The 27,014-nt window shown below is 42.5% G+C and overlaps 1 protein-coding gene and 1 long non-coding RNA gene across 2 annotated transcripts; both read right to left on the bottom strand.

Annotated features, from left to right (window-relative positions):
* Nucleotides 1-5,266: 5,266 nt before the first annotated feature.
* Nucleotides 5,267-25,031, bottom strand: LOC138975161 (uncharacterized; the record flags this gene model as incomplete). The annotated part of the gene is given in 17 exon segments (XM_070347825.1): nucleotides 5,267-5,420; nucleotides 6,928-7,037; nucleotides 8,112-8,196; nucleotides 8,912-9,058; nucleotides 9,923-10,051; nucleotides 10,682-10,777; nucleotides 12,769-12,941; nucleotides 13,865-13,960; nucleotides 17,486-17,607; nucleotides 20,045-20,160; nucleotides 20,347-20,444; nucleotides 21,039-21,139; nucleotides 21,896-22,014; nucleotides 22,754-22,987; nucleotides 23,536-23,654; nucleotides 24,034-24,110; nucleotides 24,775-25,031. Coding segments are annotated over 17 exon segments (2,092 nt in total), but the record flags the coding sequence as incomplete, so codon positions are not given.
* Nucleotides 15,069-17,402, bottom strand: LOC138975162 (uncharacterized). The gene is made up of 2 exons (XR_011458532.1): nucleotides 16,322-17,402; nucleotides 15,069-15,895 (listed from the first exon to the last, which is right to left on the bottom strand). It is a non-coding gene; the product is annotated as an uncharacterized lncRNA (long non-coding RNA).
* Nucleotides 25,032-27,014: the final 1,983 nt, after the last annotated feature.

Raw genomic sequence — 27,014 nt, forward strand, 5'->3', positions numbered from 1 at the left:
CCAGAAGCGCTCATTGCCTTTGGCTTAAGGTGTTACGAGTGTGTTCGGGTTGCGGTTCTTGCTCATGTTTATACTCACCGAGTTACTTCCCTTGGATCTGGATCTGAATCTGGATCTGGATAACCCGCCTGGGTTGGTGGTTTGCGGGTGCGAATGCGTATACGAACGGTTCAGTGTGCTTTCGCGAAAGGGTGTGTCATATGCACGGCTAGAACTAAGATACTTCTTGATTTCAGTAAATAGTTTCATTACATGTCAACTAGTTCGTTTTTAAATGATTTTTTAGAGATCGCCAAATGGTATTGTGTGAATAACATCATTCGATCGATTGTACGCACGGCGCCGTGCTTCTAGTAGCTCAGTCCATTCCTTCTTTCCGGTGTGGAAACAGACGTGTTTCTGGCGAAAGAATCGGCGTTTTCAACTCGCCATATCTTCATATTCATTCGGACTAGAACAACGAAATATAAATTTCTTGTAAAAAAAATCCCGAGCCTTGCGACTCTGGTAGTCATTTTCTTACGCGAAGCGGCCTTTGGTAGGTACGACAGTTTTAGTCACCCAAGTAGGCTATATCTAAAACGCACGTGGACGAGTTTTCAATGGCGTATTTGAAGTCTGTGAATGTTGTGATTACAAATCATTTCGGGGCACCCCTCAGTCTATACGTACAGACAAACAAATTGCATGGAACGAAAGTTGAGAGGCTGGACTGTAAGTTGTTGTTTTGACTTCTACAAATCTCGCAGGTCTTTTATGCAAAACAGACTCAAAATTGCATTGTTCACGCAAGTGTAGATGACGAGACTATCGAAGGAATGGAATACACTTGCCAACAGATACAATAGACAGACACTGTCTATTTATATCTATGACTTACCCTAGCCCATATGTTAGAATAAAGAACATACTTTGCTCTTTTGAATGATGTATGATTTGGCACTGTACACAGGATTTTAGACCTGCCCCCGAAGTGATTTTTCCATAAACCCGTCAAAAAGCTCACTCTGTTTTGGCCGTAAAAAGCGCCCAAATGAAGTCAATTTCTAACCTGTGTCGTGTGTTCGAAGGAGTACATCTCAGCGATGCCATTGCCTTGCAACCTCAAAGAAATATATTTTAATAACCCGCTAAATGAACGGTTTTTTAGTGTGAAATAAAAGCCGGAGATTTGCTTCGTTTCTTTGCTGCGACACAAAACCAAAACCAACTATAGATCTGCGGTGACATTATGAGTTCGTTTTCGACATTGCAGTGAAGTTGCGTGGATCTTCGACGATTCCCGTTCGGTTTAATGTGGATAGAGCTTTGATTGAATGTAACTGCTTTGAAAAGTTACAACATGAGTCCTTGGGATCGATGTTTTTCGGTAAACTTCTTCGTATCCTTGACTTTACTTTTGACTTGAACAGATCCAGATCGGCTGGGGCTGTTGATCGCCTACACAGATCTATATGAAGTTGACTCGACACGGCGAACTGCCGAATCCGTGCCCTCTCGTCGGTCCTACCCCCAAATCCCTTACCAGCCTCAGACCCCACCTCACCATTCTAACCTCACTGGCGTACTATGTGTGATTATCCCTTCCTCATGAAAGAGAAAGTGGAGAAAGGGGGAAAATGAAGAAATGTTTTTTTTTGGACAAATTTTTTTAAGTCCAAAAAAGATGAGAAATATTCATAACAAATTCAGTTTTGGGTCTTTTTCAAATCTGTTTGATGCATCTTTTCTGTGACCATTGTGGCTATGCACTGACACACAAATAAGTGGAGAAAAGGGAGAAATGAAGATTTTTTCTCACTGCACAACAGTCAGGGATTAGGGTTACATGTTTACATGTACATTGTCAAGAGGTCAAAACAAATTTTAAAAGCTGTTGAACACTGCACTAGTGTTGCTCTAATCAAGGCGAGTCTGGAACAATAGGTCCACCCCACCAAAAAGTGAACATGGAATTAGTTATGATTTTTTGGCTTGGGTACGGCCAAGTGAACAAGGTAGGAAAGGTTAGAAATAGTCATAACAAGTTCACTTTTGGGTCTTTTTCAAATCTGTTTGCTGCATCTTTTCTGTGACCATTGTGGCTATGCACTGACACTCAAAAAGGTGGAGAAAGGGGAAAAATGAAGATTTTTTTCTCACTACACAACAGTCAGGGATAGTCAGGGATTGTTGACATGTACATTGTCAAGAGGTCAAAACAAATTTTAAAAGATGTTGGACACTGCACTAGTGTTGCTCTAATCAAGGCGAGTCTGGAACAATAGGTCCACCCCACCAAAAATCAACATGGAATTAGTTATGAATTTTTTTGCCTTTTTGCTTGGGTACGGCCAAGTCAAAAAGGTGAGAGGGGTTACAAATAGTCATAACAAGTTCAGTTTGGGGTCTTTTTCAAATCTGTTTGATGCATCTTGTCTGTGACCATTGTGGCTATGCACTCAAAGTCAAAAACGTGCAGAAAGGTGACAAATGAAGATTTTTCCTTCTTTCAAGACAATGTGTGATTTGGCACATTTTGCCTCAGTCTTTATCAAGAGCCTGTCTAACCCACTTTGAAGCTGTTAGAGACTGCAGTAGTGTTCCTTACATCAAGGCGAGTGCACAATGGTGCATTTCGAACCCCCCCCCCCCCCCCCTAATGTTCACTTTAATATCAATAAATCAATAGATATTCAGTCACAGTTTAACTAACTCATTCACCCTCATCACTCACTCATCCATCCATCACAACAACACTGTTTGATGCACAAACTGCCTGCCTTCCGCACTGGGAAGCCGCTTCGCTTCGCAACAACAACAACACTGAAAACTCGCCGGGAAATACCCCCACCACACGTGTCACACGTGTGCTTGTTTCTTCCGACTAATATCAATTTTGGAGAAAAAAAGGACAAAACTGGATGAAAAATTCTACGGCCCCAGCAATCTCATTACTCTGAAAGGGGAACCGGAAGTGGCTGGTCCTCAGGTTTCAAAGTTGACCGATATTCCCACTAAAGTGACCTAGATCCAAAGCCATCCATCCATTAGAATGTAGGTCGGTGCTCCCACAGTCCAATGCCGCGAATTGTTGTTACAGCCCCTGACTTTTTTATGTACGGAATCCGGTAGTCTTTTTGTTGTTGTTAAATAATTATATTGCCAAACGTTATGACATTTTGAGATAATTGAACAAGTTTCAATACTTATTGGCTGAGCACCTGTGTGCTCAAAGGAAATGTCGCTTGTTTTTATCAAAAACTAATTTTCAATGGTCATTCGTGCAAACCGTCACACAAACATGCGTGCCTCTGTGTCTCTGTGAGTATGCGTGTGGCTGCTTTCATAGTTAGGGTGCAGGCGTTTTTAATCATTTACCCCACACCAAAAGCCCCCCCCCACACCACCACCCCCCCCACACACACACACACACACCCCGATACCTGTCAAATTCCCTCAGAATGCATGAACAATTCCGTTACCTCAGATCATCACCAGGAAAAATTCCTCCGCATCCAAAATATCAGGACTTTAGATATCAGATACCGACTTTATGTAATGCGCTTCAAAATCATATTCGCAAAGAGAGAGAGAGAGAGAGAGAGAGAGAGAGAGAGAGAGAGAGAGAGAGAGAGAGAGAGAGAGAGAGAGAGAGAGAGAGAGAGAGAGAGAGAGAGAGAGAGAGAGAGAGAGCTGGACACGAAGAAGGGAAGCTACAATCGCCCCAGGCCATATATATTATATATATATATGTGTGTGTGTGTGTGTGTGTGTGTGTGTGTGTGTGTGTGTGTGTGTGTGTGTGTGGTGTGCGATTCATAGAAATTTACTGGACAGATCTTCATGAAACTTTGCACACAAATGTTCCGACCCCCAACCCTTCACCCTGATTCAAACTCATGTATCACAAGTCCAGCGCTCCCAAATTATTTCTTTTTATCATTTTTGTCAGTCAAGATAATGGGGGTGGGGTTGGTACGGGAATAATTGTGAAGCAGACAATAAGGCAACAACTTATTTTGTTTACAGGTATTGTATATGTATACAGTGAACTTAGCTGTGTTCAAGTTTAGTTATGTTTTCTGTCGAGCGAATTTTTTTTAAATACGTTTTTACTACTAAAGGAGTGATAATTTTATGTGTTCGCCCTCGAGAAACCTCGATCATTTTCTGAAAATGCACGTTGATAAGTACCGTTTTATGATAAAGTTATACTCTCCATTCATTTATATACACAAACTAATGATTCATTTATTATTTGTAGAGCTAAATATGTCAGTCGGGATCATGTTAAGAATCGCAGTGTTTTTCGCAAAATCGTACTTGACAACCCCCAGTAAAAAAATTCTAAAACAAAAGTTAATACGTCAACCTCTTTTTTTCTTTGCACAGATGTGTCCATATTGCTTAGAGGAACCTGTGCACAAAATGTGTAATGTTTCTTTCACGCGATTTGAACACACAAGTAACCCCTTAAGAATCGCAGTGTTTTTCGCAAAATCGTACTTGACAACCCCCGGTAAAAAAATTCTAACAAAAAAATTAATACGTCGACCCCCTTTTTTCTTTGCACAGATGTGTCCATATTGCTTAGAGGAACCTGTGCACAAAATGTGTAATGTTTCTTTCACGCGAATTTTTTTTAAATACGTTTTTACTACTAAAGGAGTGATAATTTTATGTGTACGCCCTCGATAAACCTCGATCATTTTCTGAAAATGCACGTTGATAAGTACCGTTTTATGATAAAGTTATACTCTCCATTCATTTATATACACAAACTAATGTCTCATTTATTATTTGTAGAGCTAAATATGTCAGTTGGGATCATGTTAAAAATCGCAGTGTTTTTTGCAAAATCGTACTTGACAACCCCCAGTAAAAAAATTCTAAAAAAAAAGTTAATACGTCGACCCCCTTTTTTCTTTGCACAGATGTGTCCATATTGCTTAAAGGAACCTGTGCACAAAATGTGTAATGTTTCTTTCACGCGATTTGAACACACAAGTAACCCCTTAAAAGGTTCACTCCGTCATGTGAAAACAAGCCCAGTTTTCAGCGGTGCCACACATAGTTGTTGAATCCTGCCTTCGATTTCATTCTTTCCACAAGGCATGACATGCTGAATTGGGTGTGGAACCACCCATGGACAAATTTAAAGAATGAAGAAAAAGCCATTGTTTAAAAGGCTCACTCCGCCGCGTGAAAACAGTTCGCTCACCGTCCAACATCTGGCCAGGGTTGTTCATGGGAAAAGACTTTTCATCCACTTGGTCACACTCACCTCTGATATAGTGTGGACCAGTTGGCACCCTGGGACCTATATCAGCGAGTGTTATAGGTGCAGCGAAGTGTGTCTGTTTCGCCCAGTCTGCTGCGGTGCAACGAAGCGAGAACAGTCCATGTCCAGGGTCCGTGAAGTCGGTCGGTTTGTACGCCTGTGACATCATTTGTGGTACATGTATTAACTGCCAAACGGCACCATCAAAATCAAAAGTTTTTTTTAGAGCGCAGGAGCAGATTTGATTTAGTTAACTATTTTCAAAGCTCAGTCAAGCATAGTTTGGTCATATTTGTCGTTGGTCGAAGAAAAAACAAGTCGCGTAAGGCGAAAATACAATATTTAGTCAAGTAGCTGTCGAACTCACAGAATGAAACTGAACGCAATGCCATTTTTCAGCAAGACCGTATACTCGTAGCATCGTCAGTCCACCGCTCATGGCAAAGGCAGTGAAATTGACAAGAAGAGCGGGGTAGTAGTTGCGCTAAGAAGGATAGCACGCTTTTCTGTACCTCTCTTTGTTTTAACTTTCTGAGCGTGTTTTTAATCCAAACATATCATATCTATATGTTTTTGGAATCAGGAATCAACAAGGAATAAGATGAAAGTGTTTTTAAATTGATTTGGACAATTTAATTTTGATAATAATTTTTATATATTTAATTTTCAGAGCTTGTTTTTAATCCGAATATAACATATTTATATGTTTTTGGAATCAGCAAATGATGGAGAATAAGATAAACGTAAATTTGGATCGTTTTATAAATTTTTGTTTTTTTTACAATTTTCAGATTTTTAATGACCAAAGTCATTAATTAATTTTTAAGCCACCAAGCTGAAATGCAATACCGAAGTCCGGGCTTCGTCGAAGATTACTTGACCAAAATTTCAACCAATTTGGTTGAAAAATGAGGGCGTGACAGTGCCGCCTCAACTTTCACGAAAAGCCGGATATGACGTCATCAAAGACATTTATCAAAAAAATGAAAAAAACGTATGGGGATTTCATACCCAGGAACTCTCATGTCAAATTTCATAAAGATCGGTCCAGTAGTTTAGTCTGAATCGCTCTACACACACACACAGACACACACACACACACACACACGCACACACGCACATACACCACGACCCTCGTTTCGATTCCCCCTCGATGTTAAAATATTTAGTCAAAACTTGACTAAATATAAAAAGCATGCTTCAGCCAGGCTTAACCTGTTATTTTTGTATTCAAAATGGCCGCACTGATGTTCTCCTTCCGAACCAGGTACAAATAAAACGCATCTTTTCCGTTCATCGCGTTGCACATAATTATGGCAGTTCAACTGAATAACTTTAATTTTTTGCTTTAAATAGCAAATAACACAAATTGAGAGGCTTAGAATGCATCAGAAGATCATCCTTGAATGTAACACCTGATATCACTAATTTACAGTTTATTCCGTAACAACAATGGCTAATCAAATGACTTTTTACGCTTTTAAAAAAATAGCAAGTTACGCAAATTGAGAGGCGCATAATTCATCGCAAGAACTTACTTGAATTGACAACGCTAAAATTCATGTAAATGTCTTGTTTTGTCAAAAATGAAACGTACCAACAGCTAGCCTCTCTTATCTTGTTATTCTTAAAGTTTAAGATGACTAAACGTCAAATAGCCGTACCCTGTAGTTGTCGTGGACATCAAAGTAGTCCTTGCGGTCAACGTTCCCCTGGTAGAAGACCCGGGGGATGCCGAGGGGATTGTAGAACACGTTGTTGTAGATCTGGTTCCCTGTGCCATGAGAAAATAAATATATTGGTGAAACAATAAAAGTGTTGTTAATCACTTACAGTAGCAGGAGTGAAAAAGGCTACCTGCTGAACATATTGATGACAGCACTTGTAAAATATCATTATCATACTGCCATTGTGTACATTTAACTAGGACTAGCACACACACACACACACACACACACACACACACAAACACACACACACACACACACACACACACACACACACACACACACACACACACAAACACAGATGATTCATATAGATAGATCTATTAACGGTTTGCAGTATCCATGAATGCATTCTTAGCCTGTCTTGTGTCCTATGAAATTGCTATGGTGCCCGTCAAATCAACTCCTTAAGATTACTGTTCTGAAAAATGTGATACTGCTATATGACCTATTGGTTGCTTCACGGAGACTACATACCCCTGGGTGCGTCTGGGTTACCGCGAATAATGGCACAGCTGGACTTATGGTATGAGAGGGAGGGACTGGACAGGCAGGGGGTCTGGGTCTGGCCCCCAGATGCTGTTTACATTTAGCATTTGAAAAGGTCTTTTTGAGTCTGCCCTTGAGAAAAAAAGGTAAATTTGCCAGGTAAGGGGGGCTGCGGGGGGGGGGGGGGAGCTTCCGGTACCAAGCGCCCCCCCCCCCCCCCAGATCCAGCCATGAATGTGGAGGGCCCCAAAGGGGGGTATCATCACGATCACGGGAAGGGAAATTTTAGCTTTCACGATCACAGTTACCTAGCTTGATTTTTGTTTTCACGATCACAAACACCTTGACGAATAGAGGATCATAGAGTGATACAGCTGTGAAAAATGTACGTTGAAAATAATGCCCATCACGATCACGAAAACAAATGACGATCACGATCACGAGACTTGATTTTTTTGTCATCACGGATCACGGGCAAAGTCCCATCACGATCACAGAAATGGAAATTTCGGCAATCACGGTCACAGAAAGGTCAAAAAACGCCAATCACGATCACGATTTTAAACCCTTTGGGGCCCTCAATGTGAACATGCTATATGACCTGTCAGTTGCTTCATGGAGACTATACATACCTTTGGGCGCTTCAGGGTGGTCGTGCATGATGTTGACCAGTTTGGGGTACCTGCTTTTCCACGGCTCGCTCTGGTAAGGCACGGACTGCAAAATACACATACACGTTCATTGGAATCCCTTTGCTAGTCAGCATAGATCCGGTATTAGGCATGAGAAACGATGCTAAAAAAGATCGATTGCCGGTTGGACACCAGGACAAACACCGTACTACACATTTGTCAAATACAATAACAATAACAATAACAACACTTTATTGTCCATTAAAATGTTACATAACAATGGACAATTTTCTTCGGCACACCCTTCCTGCCTGTAAACGATTATAACAACAATTGGATAAAATGACAACACACATAAAACATAGGTTCACGTATGTTATAACAAGCACACATATCATACTTCCAATAACACTGACCTAAAGTGTTGTTTGTGTCTGACATCTTTAAATTGAATAAATGTACAGATACAATGTAAATAAGGTCACACGTCTATTAAGACTATCACAATCAAATATAATATTGCACTATGTAAATTGACCCTCTCATAACACGCCAGTAAGATAGAAAAGCAATATACTATATAAAGCAAAGGTTTAACAGAAGTAAACCCAGAGACAAAAAGGAGAAGGAATAATTGAGCTAAATAAAAACAAGTCGTTTCGATTCCCCCTCTACGTTAAAACATTTAGTCAAAACTTGACTAAATGTAAAAAAGAAGAGAAAATACATCTTCTCAAAAATTTTGTGTGTGTGTGTGTTTCAAACCACACATGAACAACGTCCCCCAAAACAAGACTAACCTGGAGTCTCTCCGTTAGAGTGTGACTGAAGTCCTGGCTACCCAAACCCCTTCCGTCAACCTGAATGGAGTGTGACGTAGCGTTGAACATGACGTTGTAGCGGATGACGTTGTCACGGCCACCGCCAATGTTGGTGTGCACCTCGTTCTGGGTATGAAAGGTCACGTGGGTAATACGTACATTAACGCTTTATACATCGCGTGATTAGCTAAAGTACTACATTGTGTTTATCGCTTTACCTCTCATCGTTGACAGTCTCTGCATGTTGGCAGGATGTATAAGACAGGCGTTTACTCGAACACAGCCTCTTCGAATTCAAACCAAATCATAATTTTTGTCACATCAGCAACTCTAGTCTAGTAAATCGTGTGTAAGGGAATTTAAACAAAACACTAGCTGACTTGCCTACTGAAGAACAATACTAATTTAGTCAATCGATGAATTCCGATAATAACTCTGTCGGTTTTTTGTGTTGCAGAAGAGTTACTTTCCCTTGTTTTTCATTACTTTTTTTTAAAAAAAAGCTACGCGTGAGATTGTAGGCTTGCCTCAGTGTTTGTAAGGAAACACAAGAAATTCCTCCGATAGGAAAAACACCCCCGTCAAGGGAAATAACCTTCTCAGTTGGTGGCAGTGAGAATGGTTATTTCCCTTTGACCAACGGGGGTGTGCCTCTATAAGTCCTTGTATAATTTTAATCCATCAATAACTCCCTAACCGTGTGTTTGACTGGTCCCAATTTTTGTAAGGACCGTCTCAGGAATGTATAGAACCTGTTCACCAAGTTTGGTGACGATCGGTCCGTTCATTCTTGAGATCTACTTGCGAACACAAACACACAAACACACAAACAAACACACAAACAAACACACAAACAAACACATCGAGTGAAACCTATACACACCCCTATACCGGGGGTGTAAATAAGGTAAAGCAACTCTTCCAGACCCATATATTTCTTCAGATAGTTATTTCCAAACCTCGTCTGTTGGATGAAACTATTTGCCTTACGTTGTAGAAGACGTTGTGTTCGATGAGAACTGATGAATATTCATCGTCCAGCATGATGCCACGAACTTCCGCTCCAGGCAGGAAACGCAGTGTCTCATGGATGTGGTTGTAGCGAATCACGTTGCCTCTCTGTTGTGACAAACGTAGTCATGTATTCCATTTAATAATCATTCTTCTTGTTTTTCAGGTGAGAAATGACCGCCCTGATATGGCCCTGCGTGGTCGGCTGGGCGTTAAGCAAACAAACAAACAAAAAAGGTGAGAAATGAAATTTTACACTACGATACACGCTGTTTAATCGAATGTTTAATCTTTACATTTCTTTGTGCAATACCGTTTTGGTAAATATGAGGCAGGCCTAATGGCAAATGTGTGTGTGTGTGTGTGTGTGTGTGTGTGTGTGTGTGTGTTTGTGTATGTGTATGTGTATGTGTAAGTATGGATGTGAGTGTGTGCGTGCGCGCGTATGTGTGTGTGTGTGTGTGTGTGTGTGTATGGATGTGTGTGTTTGTGTGTATGTGTGTTGATGTGTGTGTGTGTAAGAGAGAAGAGAGAGAGAGAGACAGAGAGAGAATGAGAGAGAGAGAAAGAGAGAGAGACAGAGAGAGTGAGACAGAGAGAGAGAGAGAGAGAGAGAGAGAGAGAGAGAGAGAGACACACACACGCACATACAGACCGACATACAAACAGACATACAAACAGACAGAGAGACAAACAGACATAGAGCAAGAGACAGAGACAAGGGAGACAGAGACGTACCCATGTCCAGTCACGTCCGCTATGTATGGCGCCACAGTCACTGGAGTTCCAACACGCGTGGTGAATGTCGTTCTTCTCTATGATGTGGTCGTTGCCCTGGACATATAAAACACGTCAGTGAATTCCTTCCTTTCATTCCATTGCTGGGGCCCAAGGACTGTTATGCCGGGGTGGAAGTAGAGATAAGCGCCTACTTCCCAAGAAATGCTCCATATGGCTTCGTGTCTCCAAACACCTCTGACAGTCAAATCCAGCTCCTGGCCTTCACGTGGCGGGCCCTGTCTTCGACTAACAGGAGAAGGGATGCAGGCGGGTCACTGGCGCCTTAAAACCAGCTGCTTCGGGCAGATGGGGCTCGTTAACCTTGGATGGTCGCTCATCTAGGAGAAGGACAACTCCGATTTCAAAACCCGCACTGCCTTGTGTGCGCCTTGGGAAAGGCAAAGGCTACGAGAAGGAAAACTTCGACGTCAAACCCGGGTAGAGTGGACTCGACAGCCCAGCAAGGCAGCTACTCTTGGGGAGGAGGCAACCCTGAGTAAGAACCTCAACCACCGAAGACGGAAGACAGCAGCCAACTTGGCGTGGGGAGAAAATCGGCTGTCTACGCTTCCACGATAATATGGCCGTGCAATTATCCTTGAAACATCGAACGCAGAAGAAGAAGATTCCATTGCTATTACCCTATTATCCGTTGCTGGGAAATTCGGGTCGCTTCCTCCAAGTGGAAAGCTAGCAGCAACGAGAGGTCTGTTCGTGTTTTGGTGTAATCAGCCACCTGCACTGACTTCTGGCAGAACGACCGAGGTCTTTTACGTGCCACTGTGGTGACATGGATACCGTCTCTGAGTCTGTTCATAGAGTTGACCCGTTTCCGTCCCGTCCTGGCATTATTATTTCTAATATGCTGACTGTTAGCAAATGATAACAGACATGTCGAGAAAAAAGATACCAAGCATGGGCCTTTTAGGCGAATGCTGATATCGTTTGTAATGCATGTCTGTTATCATTTGCTAACAGTCAGCATATTAGAAATAACGGTTTTATTACCGTTTAATTTGACCAAAAGAAATTTCGAAGCGACCCCGCGAATTAGACAGAACAGCCGCAATGGGAACTGGAGCGCTCCTACCTGATTATGCCTGTCAGTCAAAGAATTCTCGTGACCTGGGTCAGCCAATCAGAGTAACACACCTTTCACAGGTCAAATGCGTTTGACACACACTAAACCATGTTGAACATGCGTTTCGGTTGCTTCGCTTTTTCTTGTTGAACAGAGAGCGACAGATTTAGAACCGACTCCAGACGGATGGGAAATGACGTAAAGATACATTTGACGTAAAGCGAGTGACCCAATTTCACTTGATTTTCCGAACTTTAATAATTTAGATTTCAAGTGAGCGAGTCGGCATTGCACACTCAGAGGATGGGCGGTGCCTCGCTGTTCCGTAAAGCACCCACCGACAAAACTCGCTTTTCGGTATTTTTTAGATAAAGAGAGTATTATCTGACAGCATTTGAAGTGTCATTCTTTAGAATAAATCACACTGATATTGCTGATTTAAATTTTTACTTTGTCTTGTTCATTTTTAGCTTGATAAACAAAAAGGGTCCCTGCCTGAACGTTATAACATTTAGAGGGTCACCTAGAATCCGTCCTGATTGGTCAAAAAGCCATATGGGGCACTGAATTGGTAATAAAGCAAGATCTAGATCCGCAATTTTCAGGAGGTGTACGGGAACGTGTACGGGTAACGTCATCAAATCTAGTTTTTACGTCACGCGTTTGCAAAGATCTGCAGTCTTGGTGGGAGCAAAACAACTATGCATTTGGAACATTGGAGAAAAAAGTGAGTCACGGGTGACGCAATATCTACACGTACACGTACAGGTCTTTGCTACACGTTCGACCATCTAGAACACTGTGATGTGCAACGACGGCAATGGCAACGCACAAGGGCACTGTACTAAAAAGAAGCAACACTAAATAGAAACAAACAAACAAACAACACTCGACATTCCCGATGAAGGATTGAGATAGGGAGGAAAGGGAAGACGACTTAAAATAGCTCTAGACATATACTCACGGCCCACCAAATAGCGGTGTACTGTCCGTGGTGCAAATGGTTGTGGGCCACAGTGATGTGAACACCGGTTATATCCACCGCCTTGGTAGGGATGGCTCCCACTCGGCTGTAGTCCCACATGTTGTTGTCCTGAATCACGTTGCCTGACGGTGTCAGCGTTTTCCTGTCCCCTCCTGCAAAAGTGGCCGCCCGGATAAGGTATGACGTAAGACGTCTGAGAGTGTGAGTACGCGTCAAGGTCGTATTGTAAATGTACTATGCGACCCGCAGCCTGTATAATTGACATTAACTTAACACTCTTTTACCAACATAAAAGACCTACCTCACCTTACATCTACTAAACAATCGTCCAAAAACCAATGTCTTTAAACTTGACACTTTATTTATACTTATAATTCTCCCATCTTTACCAGTGTAATCGAACTTACTTAAATATATACACGACATTCTTTGTCTTTAAAACGTGTACTATAAACCGACGGCAAATTAAATCACCATTACCAGTAAACTCAAACCTGCTTAACATTCTGACACCACTGAATTTATGTACTAATGTCCATAAACCTGTCTTGAATTCACATCAGTGTTTTTAAACTTTTCTGTAATCCTCACACGAACACAAGCGTCTTTTAACCTGCATAAGCCAGTGCCTTGCAACCTTTGTGAAATTCTGACACCACCACTGTTGTCCGTAAAACGTTAACATTCTGACACCACCACTGGTGTCCGTAAAACGTTAACATTCTGACACCACCACCGGTGTCCGTAAAACGTTAACATTCTGACACCACCACTGGTGTCCGTAAAACGTTAAAATTCTGACACCACCACTGGTGTCCGTAAAACGTTAAAATTCTGACACCACCACTGGTGTCCGTAAAACATTAAAATTCTGACATCACCACTGGTGTCAGTAAAACGTTAAAATGTTGACACCAACACACGTGTCTTTAACTCTTTCTGAAATTCTGACACTATCACCGACATCCGTAAAACGTTAAAATTCTGACACCACCACTGGTGTTCGTAAAAAGTTAAAATTCTGAACCAACACCCGTGTCTTTTTATCGACCAAAACCCATGTCTTCAAACCTACCGGACATTCTGACACCACCGCCAACGTCGTGAAATTCTGACGCCAGGACAGACACGTCCCTGCAGTCCCCGTTGCAGGTCAATCCGAAAGAACCTGGAATAAGGAGAGAATGTCAAATCCAGTTCTATCTTTGCCGTCATGTCTTTGTCTTGGTACGCAACTTTGCTATATATTCAGAGGTAGGAATAAAATACTATGATATACGGTAACATAACGGACCCTATTTTATGCTGCTTACCCTCTGATACCACCTCCCCCAACCAGTTGTCTAAAAGAAGACGACGTTTAAAGAGAAACTGCAGACTCGGTGTTTCCTTGACCAAACATCGAACATCTTAGTTCAAATATTGTATGAAGCAGCTTATCGGACAAGCATACAAACCAGGCAAATGTATGTACTAATCATCTGTTGACAAGAGTTGTATCTAAATTTGAAAAGACAGAAGAAGCAAACCAGCACCGAAATCCATATGTAGGTGGCAAAACCCAGACAAAATCTTTTGAGGGCGAAACTTTCTCTTCGCTTCTGTGCCAAAAGATTGGTCACAAATAGCTCATATTTTTGTTGTACATGTTTAAAGTGCTTCTGTTCCCCTCTGTTCACACAATCTCTTTGTCGAAAGAAGCTCGGGGTCCTAAGACTTCAAATCCACTGTAACATCAGTACCTGTCCCAATAAACATGCCAGAACTGGGCCACTGCTGGCGTTTTGATGGCAATGCCAGTTGCCAGAACTACTGCCATCAAAGGCCCACCTATGGCCCAATGCTGGCATATTACCCGTATGCACATTGGCAAATTGATGGGCCATCACTGGCAAGCCAGCACTTTGCCAGCAAAAACCCATCATTTATTTGCTGGCTTTTTGATGGCTTGCCATCATTTTTCCAGCAATTTGCCAGCAATTTGCCAGCAAAAACCCATCATTTATTTGATGGCTTTTTGATGGCTTGCCATCATTTTGCCATCATTTTGCCAGAATTTTGCCAGCAAAAACCCATCATTTATTTGATGGCTTTTTGATGGCTTGCCATCATTTTGCCAGAATTTTGCCAGAATTTTGCCAGCAAAAACCCATCATTTATTTGATGGCTTATTGATGGCTTGCCATCAAAAACCCAGCATTTTGCCAGCATTTCGCCAGCATTTTGCCAGCATTTTGCAGGTTTTTAGTTCCATATAAAAAAAAACTTTTTTCCATATATTTTCCGTTAATGGCCCTTTACCTGCTGAAATTACCGGGCCACAACTGGCCCGGCAAAATGCCATATTTCTGTCTTTACCATTGCCAGCAAAATGCCAATAAGTTGCAGGAAATATACCAATACCACTGATTCGGATAGAATGACGGCTCTATTCATGTACTCGATCTGCACAGTCTTGTTAGCCCATAGATGGTTGTTAGAAGTCTATAAATATGCTTTGTTTTGTCATTTTTTACTGTGAATGTAATAACAATAACAAAACACAGCACATCAATGGACTTTTCAACCCATGCTGGCGGCAAGACGTGCGCAAATAAAGCAAAGGGCAATGCTGTCAAGCTGTACATTAGCAATATGCATATGCGTAATTATCAAATTCATCAGTAAAATGCAATTGAAATGCTAATCACATTTGTCGTGTAACTTATCTGGCAAGTAAAGGCAGTGGTTTTGACAGAATATCGTCATCAACGCAGTTATAGCGGGCACAACAACAATACAGTAATATATATTAAAAACAAAACAAATGTAAAGCTTCCAAACAGCAACGACTCATTACCGAAACATTACAGAAACGTACGCTTTGTTTTCAGTTGCTCACTGTTTTATTTTATTTGTACAGCGTTCTAAATTTCACACTCGAGACATGATGACCAAAGGCAGGAATGTTTCTTGTTCACTTCCCAGTAAACCTCCGTAGGATTGTCTTGATTCTGTCATTTCTCTGTTCGCATCCGCAACGTTGAGATAACGCTTCTTTTCTTTGTCCTGACGTCGTAGCCTACGGTAAGCCATTGAAACTCTCAAGTCCTCCTGCCGTTCACCTCTTGAAACATGAAAGCAAACGAGTTTTGTTGGTTTTAATTCATTATTCCATATCACACACACACACACACACACACACACACACACACACACACACACACACACACACACACACACACACACACACACACACAACCAAACAACCAAACAAACGCAAGCATACACGCACGCATGCAAGCAAACAGCACACGCACGCACGCACGCACGCGCGCGCGCTCACACACACACACACACACACACACGCGCACACACACACACACACACACACACACACACACACACACACACACACACACACACACACACATACACACACAGAGGCATTCTCACAGAGAGGACGACTTCTTGTAATCTATCATATTTTCTGAACTGACTAAAATGCCAAGCAGAAGTAAGGGGTCAACAGGAATATGTATTTTGATCTAACCTGCGAAGCTTACGTTGTCTCGGACAGCTCTCTTGCGTTTCTCTCAGGAACTGAGACCCAGGCGAGCTGCATCTTATCCAGTTGGGCAGTCAGACACTTGCACAAATCTTTGTCCTGGAGTGAATAGACACATACTCAATGTCAACATTCACAAGATGCAATTTGTTTGGTTACAAGTAAGCTTATGGTAATGCCTATGGTGCTTTTCTTTTGACAGAGACAAAACAAACTCAATCACACAAAGAAAGGAAAAAGGCACACACACACACACACACACACACACACACACACACACACACACACACACAACCGCGCGCGCGGGCGCACACACACACACACACACACACAACCGCGCGCGCGGGCGCACACACACACACACACACACACACACACACACACACACACACACACGCGTGCGCGCGCAGATTCTTTCTTACAGAGAGGACGACTTCTTAAAGTCTATTATATTTTGCGAACTGACTCAAACGTCCAGCAGAAGAAAGTTGAAAAAAAGACCGACAACGGAGGAAAAGAACAAGAAGATACTAGATCTAACGCCGTTGCGACGACCTCGGACCTGCTCACACAACTGTTTGTGAAACTCACCACGCTTGCTTCTAGCCGGAGGAGATCGGACGCGTACTGAAATCGAAGAAGGTGCTTTGGAAATTCCTTGAAGTTGAATGCAAAACAAATAACCGGACATCTGCAGAACCACCGCGGGCCGGATTTAGTTGACAATGCGTCATCATCACGAGTGACGTCAAGATATTTCGACATTTGTTTGTACATTACGTCACTCCAAGTGAGAAAGTCATACCGCTGTGCTGTCGCAGATCTTCTTGCCAGCAATTATCCAGCATTGGCCCACTGCTGGCGTGCCAGCAAAAACCCACCTATAATTGCCAGCAAATCGCCACCTATGGCCCAATGCTGGCAAACAAGCACTGGGCCACCAATGGCGTGCCAACAGTGGGCCAATTAAGGCATTTTACTGGCCGACAATATTACTGGAATGCCAGAGATGGGCCAGTGATGGCAAGCCATAACTGGGCCTTTGTTGGCAAACCATAATTGGCCCAGTGTTGGTTTTTTTATGGCCAGCTTTACCAAACTTGCCAGCAAAAAGCCAGCAGTGGCCCAGTTCTGGCATGTTTATTGGGTTGTTCTTGATCTCCAGGTTCTTGAAGGAGAGGTGTTTCCCGTTCTGAATGTTAAAGCCATAATGCCGGCAGTTCTCCAGCGTGAAGTCCTCAAAGTGAATATTCTGAGCCATGGTGTGGATGCTGTGAAACGTATAACATAGAATGTCAATTGGTAAGGTAAGTTACCCTCGTGGAAATTCGGGTTGCGTTCAACTTGGGGAAAACAAGCCACCGTACAGTACGGCGCTACCCATTTCTTATTTTTCTTGCATTCGTGTGTTAATGTTTCCAAACCATGAGACTTTCGCCTGACCAGCCCCTCTATCCCTGCCTCATATTGGAACCCCTCTTTCATACACTAGGTCCACCCTTGGGGATGTTTATGTTGTACAGCGCAATTGTACTCAGCGGGCTGTATACGGCTGTGTCCAAGCTAAATATAACTGACAGAGAGCCGCTTGTGATGTGAGATAGTGTGTGAACTGATCAGCTACATCATAAATTGCATTGACCACAGTTTGTTGAATTCAGCCTTCTTTGTGTGGTGTAGCAAGGGCCTGAGATCTGACTGTTAGCTTGACAAAGTACCCTTTGTGTGGTGTAGCGAGGGCCTGAGATCTGATTTAGCTTGACAAAGTACCCTTTGTGTGGTGTAGCAAGGGCCTGAGATCTGACTGTTAGCTTGACAAAGTACCCTTTGTGTGGTGTAGGGAGGGCCTGAGATCTGACTGTTAGCTTGACAAAGTACCCTTTGTGTGGTGTAGGGAGGGCCTGAGATCTGACTGTTAGCTTGACAAAGTACCCTTTGTGTGGTGTAGCGAGGGCCTGAGATCTGACTTAGCTTGACAAAGTACCCTTTGTGTGGTGTAGCGAGGGCCTGAGATCTGACTGTTAGCTTGACAAAGTACCCTTTGTGTGGTGTAGCGAGGGCCTGAGATCTGACTTAGCTTGACAAAGTACCCTTTGTGTGGTGTAGCGAGGGCCTGAGATCTGACTGTTAGCTTGACAAAGTACCCTTTGTGTGGTGTAGCGAGGGCCTGAGATCTGACTTAGCTTGACAAAGTACCCTTTGTGTGGTGTAGCGAGGGCCTGAGATCTGACTTAGCTTGACAAAGTACCCTTTGTGTTTGCAACAAAGCATCTGAGTTAGCTAGGGTTGCTTCTTCAATGCCTTCCTTAACGTGTGCGTATACATATGTGACCCTCCACCACGAAATGAGTCACATGTCACCTTTGCATGATTTTCATATTTTTACATTTTCCTAAAGAGTTTTTTATGCTCTATCCAGTGGTGAAAACCGTTTTAGAAAAGAGCGAAAACTGTTTGAGTTATAAGCATGTGACTAAGTTGACCCTCACACTGTTACCAGACACTCCCCGGACTAATATTAAGCCTAGCGCAGAACCGCGCGAGGTGACATGCGACTCATTTCGTGGTGGAGGGTCACATATGATCTGGTAGAGCCCAAAGTTGATTTCGGGAAGACTTCGCAACGTCTTTTTACCGAAAATTCACACCCTTTGTGTTTGCAACAAAGCATCTGAGTTAGCTAGGGTTGCTTCTTCAATGCCTTCCTTAACGTGTGCGTATACATATATCTGGTAGAGCCCAAAGTTGATTTCGGGAAGACTTCGCAACGTCTTTTTACCGAACATTCCGTGAAAAAGCTTCATGCCGTGAGCTTCATGCCGTCAGCTTCATGCCGTCAGCTTCATGCCGTCAGCTTCATGCCATCAGCTTCCTGGAGTAGACTTTGTGAAGGCGACTTCGCTGAATGAACATCAGGCTTCACAACATATTTCCTGTTTCCGGTTGAACACTTTTTCCTTCTCAAAATTAAAGCAATAATGGTTTAAAAAAAATATCACACTAGCAGCAAGCGTTGACTGTTTATAGTACAATATATCCTTGACCAACATTGCCACACTGAACTTGAGTGCGTACCATTCTACAAAAAGGCACGTGTGAGTATATATCTCGTAAAGATAAAACATCCAGCCCAGGGTACCCAGCAGACAATACTGTGTTACTGTGTCACTGCATGGCATTGTTTTAGACCAAAGACAATAGACCATTTTGGAAGCTGAGAAGGTCTAGCGAGATATCCGCATCGCATGCTCGTTGTTATGCTTAATATGTCGCGAGAGCTGAGTACATCGAGTCATGGCAGCTCTCACGAAAGTCTGTCCAACATGCTTTACCATGCCTCAAAGGTCATGAGCTTGGAATAGCAAGAGGGTCTATTGGCATAGTAATGATGTATTTTTTAGTCCAAACAAGCAAACAAACAAACTAAAAAAGAAAGAAAGAAAACAAGAAAGAAAGAAAGAAAGAATAAAGACAGACAGAAAGACAGACAGACAGGAAGACAGACAAAAAGAAAGACAGAAAAACAGAAAACAAAGACTGTCAGTCCAATTATTCTACATTGCAGTGCATGGTGGTTTTTTAAATTTTTTTTATACGAAATGATTTCATTATTTCAACTGAATTATTGGCCATAAGATCGTGATCATTGGACAGATAGACACACAGACACATGTATATCAATCCTTTGTGAAAACAAGTACGCTTTACCTGACACATTCGTTCACCATTGACGCATACACAATATCCGATGACGTCAGGGTTTGATGGGGAGTATTGGGCCATACGTAGAGCTTCTTGTGAACTCTGTCGATGTAGTATTCTCCCTTGAGATAAAACCAACGAAACACGTGTAACATTAAAGTCGAAAATATTGATTATTGGTGTAAAACTAAATGTGTAAGGACAGTTTAGATTGAAAAATATGCAACGAACTGACAGTTCAAAATACAAGTATGAACGACTTTTGGTATGTACGTCAGTGTGTGTGTTTGTGTGTGTACTCTACTTACCGGCTGGTCTAGTTCACACAGCATGTTGATGACCCTGAAGTAGCCACCCTGGTCGAGGAAGCCAGCAGGCTTGACCGAACGGTCAGGATCATAGTGACCTGCAATGACATGTATCTTCAAAATCTCTTAAGATAGACATGTTCATGTAACGTAATGGTATGTATCCTGCAACACCCTAATGGCACGACATAATAATTTAAATGGCAGCTCAAAGGTAACTTTAATGCACCCGTTTAGCACTCTTTTTCTTTCAATGGGTCGAAAAGGTACACAAACCTTAATTTAACTAATTTGTCAGTACCTATTCATAATTTGTGTGTGGCTTTTATGGGCACTTTTGTTTTCCTTCGCATGTCTATCATCTTGTCAATCCCTTTTTTATTTTTAAACCAGGCTCTATTTTATGTTTTGTTATACGATGCAATCACTATTTTCGTTTGTTTTTAACACAAACTTGACCCCACTATTCACTTGAAATTTGACGAGGGTCAACCAGACTTGTCTCACGTCTGTGGGTTATCAAACTGTGGAGATGTGTCATGTTTCAAAGCACCGGCTCCTTTAGCGTTCATAAAATATTAAATCAGTGAACAAACACACTCGCACACAATGAGACGTGTTCACATAGTTAACACACAGTGTCCGGCCACAAAACGCGCATGTACGTACAACTGAAAGCTTGTAATACTGACCAACACGCAGTCCGAACTGACTCTGCTTGGTGAGGGTGATGGTGTGAGAGTGGGGGTCGATGTGAGATATGGGGATGGAGGTATCTGCCCAGCTCCAGTACCTGCACAGGTACGTGCAAATACAAAGTAAGGTGTCAGAATTTGAGGTAGGTTCCGATTGTTTAATGGTATTGGTTCTATTTGAAAAAATATCAACATTCGCCTGCCAGCTCATGCAGATTTCTATTTTCTCGACGTGTCTATTATCGATGGCAAACAGTCAACATACAAGAAATAAATCATAATAATACACTCGTGGTGGTTAATTTGTCATATTGTAGGTAGGGCAATTAGTGACAATAACTGTGTCAAACCATCCTCTCATTTTATGCCAATTTTTATATCGCCTGGTAAGCAATGGAACCACATTGTTTAGTCAGTAGGTTACGACACAAAGTAAATTGCAAAAATAGCAAGCTTGTTTATGATGTATGGCGAGATAGTATGAAGGGAAGAGAGAGAATGATAAAGAAAAACACAGAGAGAGAGAGAGGCACGAAAAGGCAACGTTGCGCGCAAATAACGAGAGAGAGAGAGAGAGAGAGAGAGAGAGAGAGAGAGAGAGAGAGAGAGAGAGAGAGAGAGACAGAGACAGAGACAGAGAGATAGACAGACAGAGAGAGAGATAGAGAGATAGAGAGAGAAAGAGAGAGAGAAAAATATAACAGAGAGAGAGAACGAGAGAGAGAGAGAGAGAGAGAGAGAGAGAGAGAGAGAGAGAGAACGAGAGAGAGAGAGAGAGAGAGAGATAAGACAGACAGACAGACAGACAGACAAACAGGCATACAGGAAGAAAGATATAGAGACACTATACGTACCACCAGCCATACGACCAGGGTTCTGTCTCCTTGGCCCAGTTGACGTCACGACCTCCTGCGTCATAGGTGAAAGTCTTGCCGCTCTGTCCGCCAGGCACTGACTTGATGTTGATGAACTTCTGCACAGCATAAATTTAATGAGTTAATCAGTTCGCAATTCACAGCTAGGCCGGTGTATAAGGAAAATTTGTCCGCTGGGAAAAAGAATCCTACGATAGTCCATAGCCGGACACATTTTCCTAGACTTTGAGCGGACACATTTTCATAGGACAGAAAGTCCTAGCCTTTATTTAGGGTCCTAGAATTGAAATTCCGCCGGACTTTCAAACAGCCAGACACTTGATCCTTTCACACCGCTATGCATGAGTGGAGTTTAGAGACATTAGTCAGGTGTAAACTGTACCTTCAACTGTGTGTATCCCGGACTAAACTCTGCATGGCAGGTAGCAAGAATGTAATGTTTTGGAATGAGCTCAAGTGGACGCGACGATATCGTACATTTCAGAACAAAGTGCAGATTGGTAGCAAAATAAATTTGTGCAAATGTATGTACTCAAACCTGTAATCTAGCAATTGCGCGTAAGTTTCACTGCTCCCAAAGTCGAGAAAAGAGGAGGAAATAAAAACAAAGACAGTGCATAGAAAATGTACAGTCTGCAAAGATTACCCAAACACAACGTTGAATGATTTAAAGGGAAACTGTTGACTAAAGTAAATACTTTAATTCCTTGACAATGTGTAGTTTGAAATAAACAAACGTGATCGTTGGAACAACTGTATCACCTTCGTTGCAAACTTTACTTGAAGCTAAACCCAAAAAAGTATGGCCTGCCACAACGGGAACAAATAAAATCTTACCCCACCGTTGGGCCATTCAGCCAACCGTAACGGACGGCCGTTGATGAAGAGTTCCAGAGGTGCATTCCACAAGAAGTAAAAGCCGTACTGGTTGAGCGTGCCGAGGTCTGTGATGCCAGCCGCTGTCAGGTCCAGTTCCAGGACTTTGTCACGTGACACCTGAGGGAGCCTCTGTTTCACTTGCGCGTCGGTCACGTGATGAAACTGACTGCTGGGAATGCGCTTTCCTCCTGACTGTGGATGATTCCGTTACATCGTGTTGCAAGAAAAGTAAGCGAAAAGAGGATTTAGTCAAATGTGGGTCGACTGCTAGATTTTGCAAACAGTATTAAAGACATACAGTATCGAGAAAAAAAAGACTCACACAGAAACCATAACCAATACTACTTATTTTACCCCCTCTTTCGAAGTGAATTCTCTGACGTCAAAAGCCAAAACAGTTTAAAAAGAAAAGACGTCATAACGTGCACAATGGCTTCCGGAACCCAGTTCAACCACCCCCCCCCCCCTCCACTTTCCGTACATCCAGCCTGAGACAATAGGAGACATGAAAACACGAAAGGAAAGAACACGAGATGATACACCGCCGTAAGACGAAGCAACGCGAATCTGATACATCACAAGACAAGACAAATCAAGACGAAACGAGAAAATAAGAAAACAAATTTGGGTAGTGCAACTGGAATCCAAGCCAAATCATGACGAGGTGAACCCAAGACACTGCAATCAAAACACGCAAAACAAGTAGCCTACTTTCTTTTGAAGTGTAAACATGTTCTCACCACATGCACTTCCTGCCCCTTGTATGCTCTGACGACCACCGTAGTTCCTCCCAGGTCTCTGTGGAAGTCAAGAGTGTTCTGAAGGTCATGGTAACCTTGCATGACCTCCACGAACACATCTGCACAGAATACAAGGTATGAGGGTTGTTTCAAAAGTAAGATCAAATGAACACAGCTGTACAATACAAGGTTTGAGGGTTGTTTCAAAAGTAAGATCAAATGAACACAGCTGTACAATACAAGGTTTGAGGGTTGTTTCAAATGTAAGATCAATTTAACACAGCTGTACAAGATACAAGGTATGAGGGTTGTTTCAAAAGTAAGATCAAATTCAGATTGAGAGTGTTCTGCAGGCCATGGTAACTTTGCATCACATCCACAAACTCAACTGTTCGTAATACTGGGTATGCGATATATTTGTTTTAAAAGTAAGAACAATTTAAGTAATAAATATAAGGCAAGAATGAACGTACAGAAGAGAAACAAAAGGCTTCTTACTGTTTCCCTTGATTCCATTGCTCATAAGCCGGTCCACCGCGTGCTGCAGACTCTTGAAGGGGTGAGTGGGAGAGAGTCTAAGGACACAGAGACATTTATCTCCACTATTCTTGTTTTAAAAATCATCATCAGCAGCAGCAGCAGCATTACGTTCTTCTTCTTTACTTTTATTAAGATGTACTAAACCAAAGGCATACAGAATCTCAACAACAACACCAGCAACAACAACAACAACAACAACACCACCAACAACAACAACAACAAGAACAACAACAACAACAACCCCAACACCACCACCAACAACAACACCATTATATCTTCCCCCTCGTTATAAAGACTGCAAAAGTGTTGGACATGATTCGAACTTGAGCCAGAATCAGATAGTTTAATTTACATTCGGCAACACACACGGACACTCACATCCCTACCGACAGAAAACCCCATACGTACACGCAAAGACCAACACACAGGCAGACAGGCATACCCACGTTCCCCTACTAACCCACACAGACATACACACAGATAGGAAAGATAAACAGACAGACAGACAAACAGACAGACAAACAGACAGACAAACAGACAGACAGACAGACAAACAAACAGACTTATAGTCACACCCACACACCAAAGCATACAAAGAAGACATATTTTTTAACCACACATACCACAACGCCGAACGCAAATTCCCCTCATACGCCTCACCACCATAATCATCATCCACCACCTACCACAGACACCTACCCGTCATTGGAGTCCGAACCGGTTGGACTGACGTAGAGGTGGACAGTGGCCGATAGCACACACGTTGACCACAGCGACACTGCCAAACCCACGGTCACTAACAGTCGCCTGAACATTGCGGCCACAAAATGTTAATAACGACTTCTACTGCAATGTCTTTTCAAGATTTGATTCTGCTCTGTATAATGCTGACACGGATAGATTTCAGGGTTCTTGCTGTTAGCAGTTCAGTCTGGTGTGTAGGTTGGTGGATGTGTGTGTGTGTGGAGGGGGGTGGGGGGTAGTAGGTGGTGTGCACGTGACTTGCACGAGTCAGTTTTTTTCTGTGTGGGCTGTTTGAAACGTGACACGTTGCTATTTTCGTGAACGAGTTGTTACGTTTTGTGATGGTTGTTGTGTACACCCTGAAATTCAAACTCTGCACGTCTCCTAGTTATTGTTAGAATAGATAAGACGAGAGATAAGACATTTCTTTCATAGTTGTTCCAATTGTGAATCCTTCAGAGACACAGATAAACAATAACGCCTGGTCTGCTGCTCTTACCTGGCTTTTGTTATTGTAAAAGTACAGTCATTCCAGTTAATAAGTTCTGCTGACCAATTCAGATATGACCAGACTTTTACCAGGCACGGGAATTGAAAAAAAGTCAAAAAGGCTGAACATTTTTTTTAAGTAATAGCAAAGTCGACGGCGCGAAGGGGTCTGAACTAGGGGGGTCCGGGGGCATGGCCTCCCCCCCCCCCCCCCCCGGAATTTGTTTTCTCCAAAGAACGCAAATGGTGCAATTTGGTGTCTTTTGAGCTCCAAGGTTGCCATTAAATTCAGATTTTAGAACCATTTTTGCCTCTCCGATATATTTTTCGGCGAGCACTTTTGCTTCTTCGGCGGAACAACAAAACATTCGGCGAAAATGTGTCTTTCGGCGGACAATTCCCATGCCTGTTTTACATACCGTATATTAAACCATCCTGCCACTTGGATTCATCGCGACTTGTCTGTATACACATTAATGCGAACTCAGCCCCGAGTGATAGCATTAGGATTTGAGGCATTAATTAGCAGGCGTTAATTAATACACATGAATAGGAACACACTAACAACTATAGAAGGATGGCTGCTTCTTTTTTGGCTGAGTGAATACATGCCTCAACCATCTTTAAAAAAAAGATGACGAAAACGTCAAATATTGAAAACAGGTGTCGTTCACGGTAACTATTTGTCGTGAAGTTGATTTTTCTGACCAACAATGTTATCATGCAATAGTGGGGATTGGCGGGGCCGGGGGGGGGGGGGGGGGGGGGGGGAGGGGGGTGTCTTAAACAAGACGCTATTAGTACGGTTCAGTCAGGTCAATAACCTTCAATAACAAATGTATTCACACACACACACACACACACACACACACACACACACACACACACACACACACGCGCGCGCGCTAGCAAAAGGAAAGACAAGGTAAGGCAGCAGTTAGTCGTAACCTTATGTTTGATTACCCGTCCACACAATTCACAATACAAAGTACCCAAAGAGTAATCAAACTGGAACAAATAAACGCTGCACACTTTGTAACGATAGCACATTATTCACATGTATCAGACATGTTCGTGATAAAACGTTGGTGATGAAAATAAACGGGTGTGTGTGCGTGCGAGCGTGCGTGTGTGTGTGTACGTACGTGCGTGCGTGTGTGTGTGTGTGTGTGTGTGTGTGTGTGTGTGTGAGTGAGAGAGAGAGCATTTATAGGAGAGAGAGAGAGAGAGAGAGAGAGAGAGAGAGAGAGAGAGAGAGAGAGAGAGAGAGAGAGAGAGAGAGAGAGAGAGAGAGAGAGAGAGAGAGAGAGTGCACATACTAAAACTGCCTTACAAGGCTAACGACATTTGCATTGGACATAAAACATATATACTCCACAGGCAGCGTATCTAACAAACATATAATATGGCATAGGCAAACATGTTCTCAGAAAAAACTCAGCTCTCAGTATGATATTAAGCATAAACAACCGTGAAAAATAGCAAAAAGAGTAAATCGAGTGAACCGCGTACATATATACACTCCTTCCAATGTCAACCATATGACTTGAGGCCAGGCTTTACATGGGATAAGAATATCCCTCCACTTGGAGACACAATCAACTGCCAAGCTGCTTGCTTAAAAAAGTAGGATTTATTCACCAGTTTTCGTTTTGTTTTGTTTTAAACCACTAGTAGCTCTTGAGAAATTATTCCATCAAAAATCT

The sequence above is a fragment of the Littorina saxatilis genome, linkage group LG9 (genome assembly GCF_037325665.1).
Source record: "Littorina saxatilis isolate snail1 linkage group LG9, US_GU_Lsax_2.0, whole genome shotgun sequence".
Taxonomy (NCBI): Eukaryota; Metazoa; Mollusca; class Gastropoda; order Littorinimorpha; family Littorinidae; genus Littorina; species Littorina saxatilis.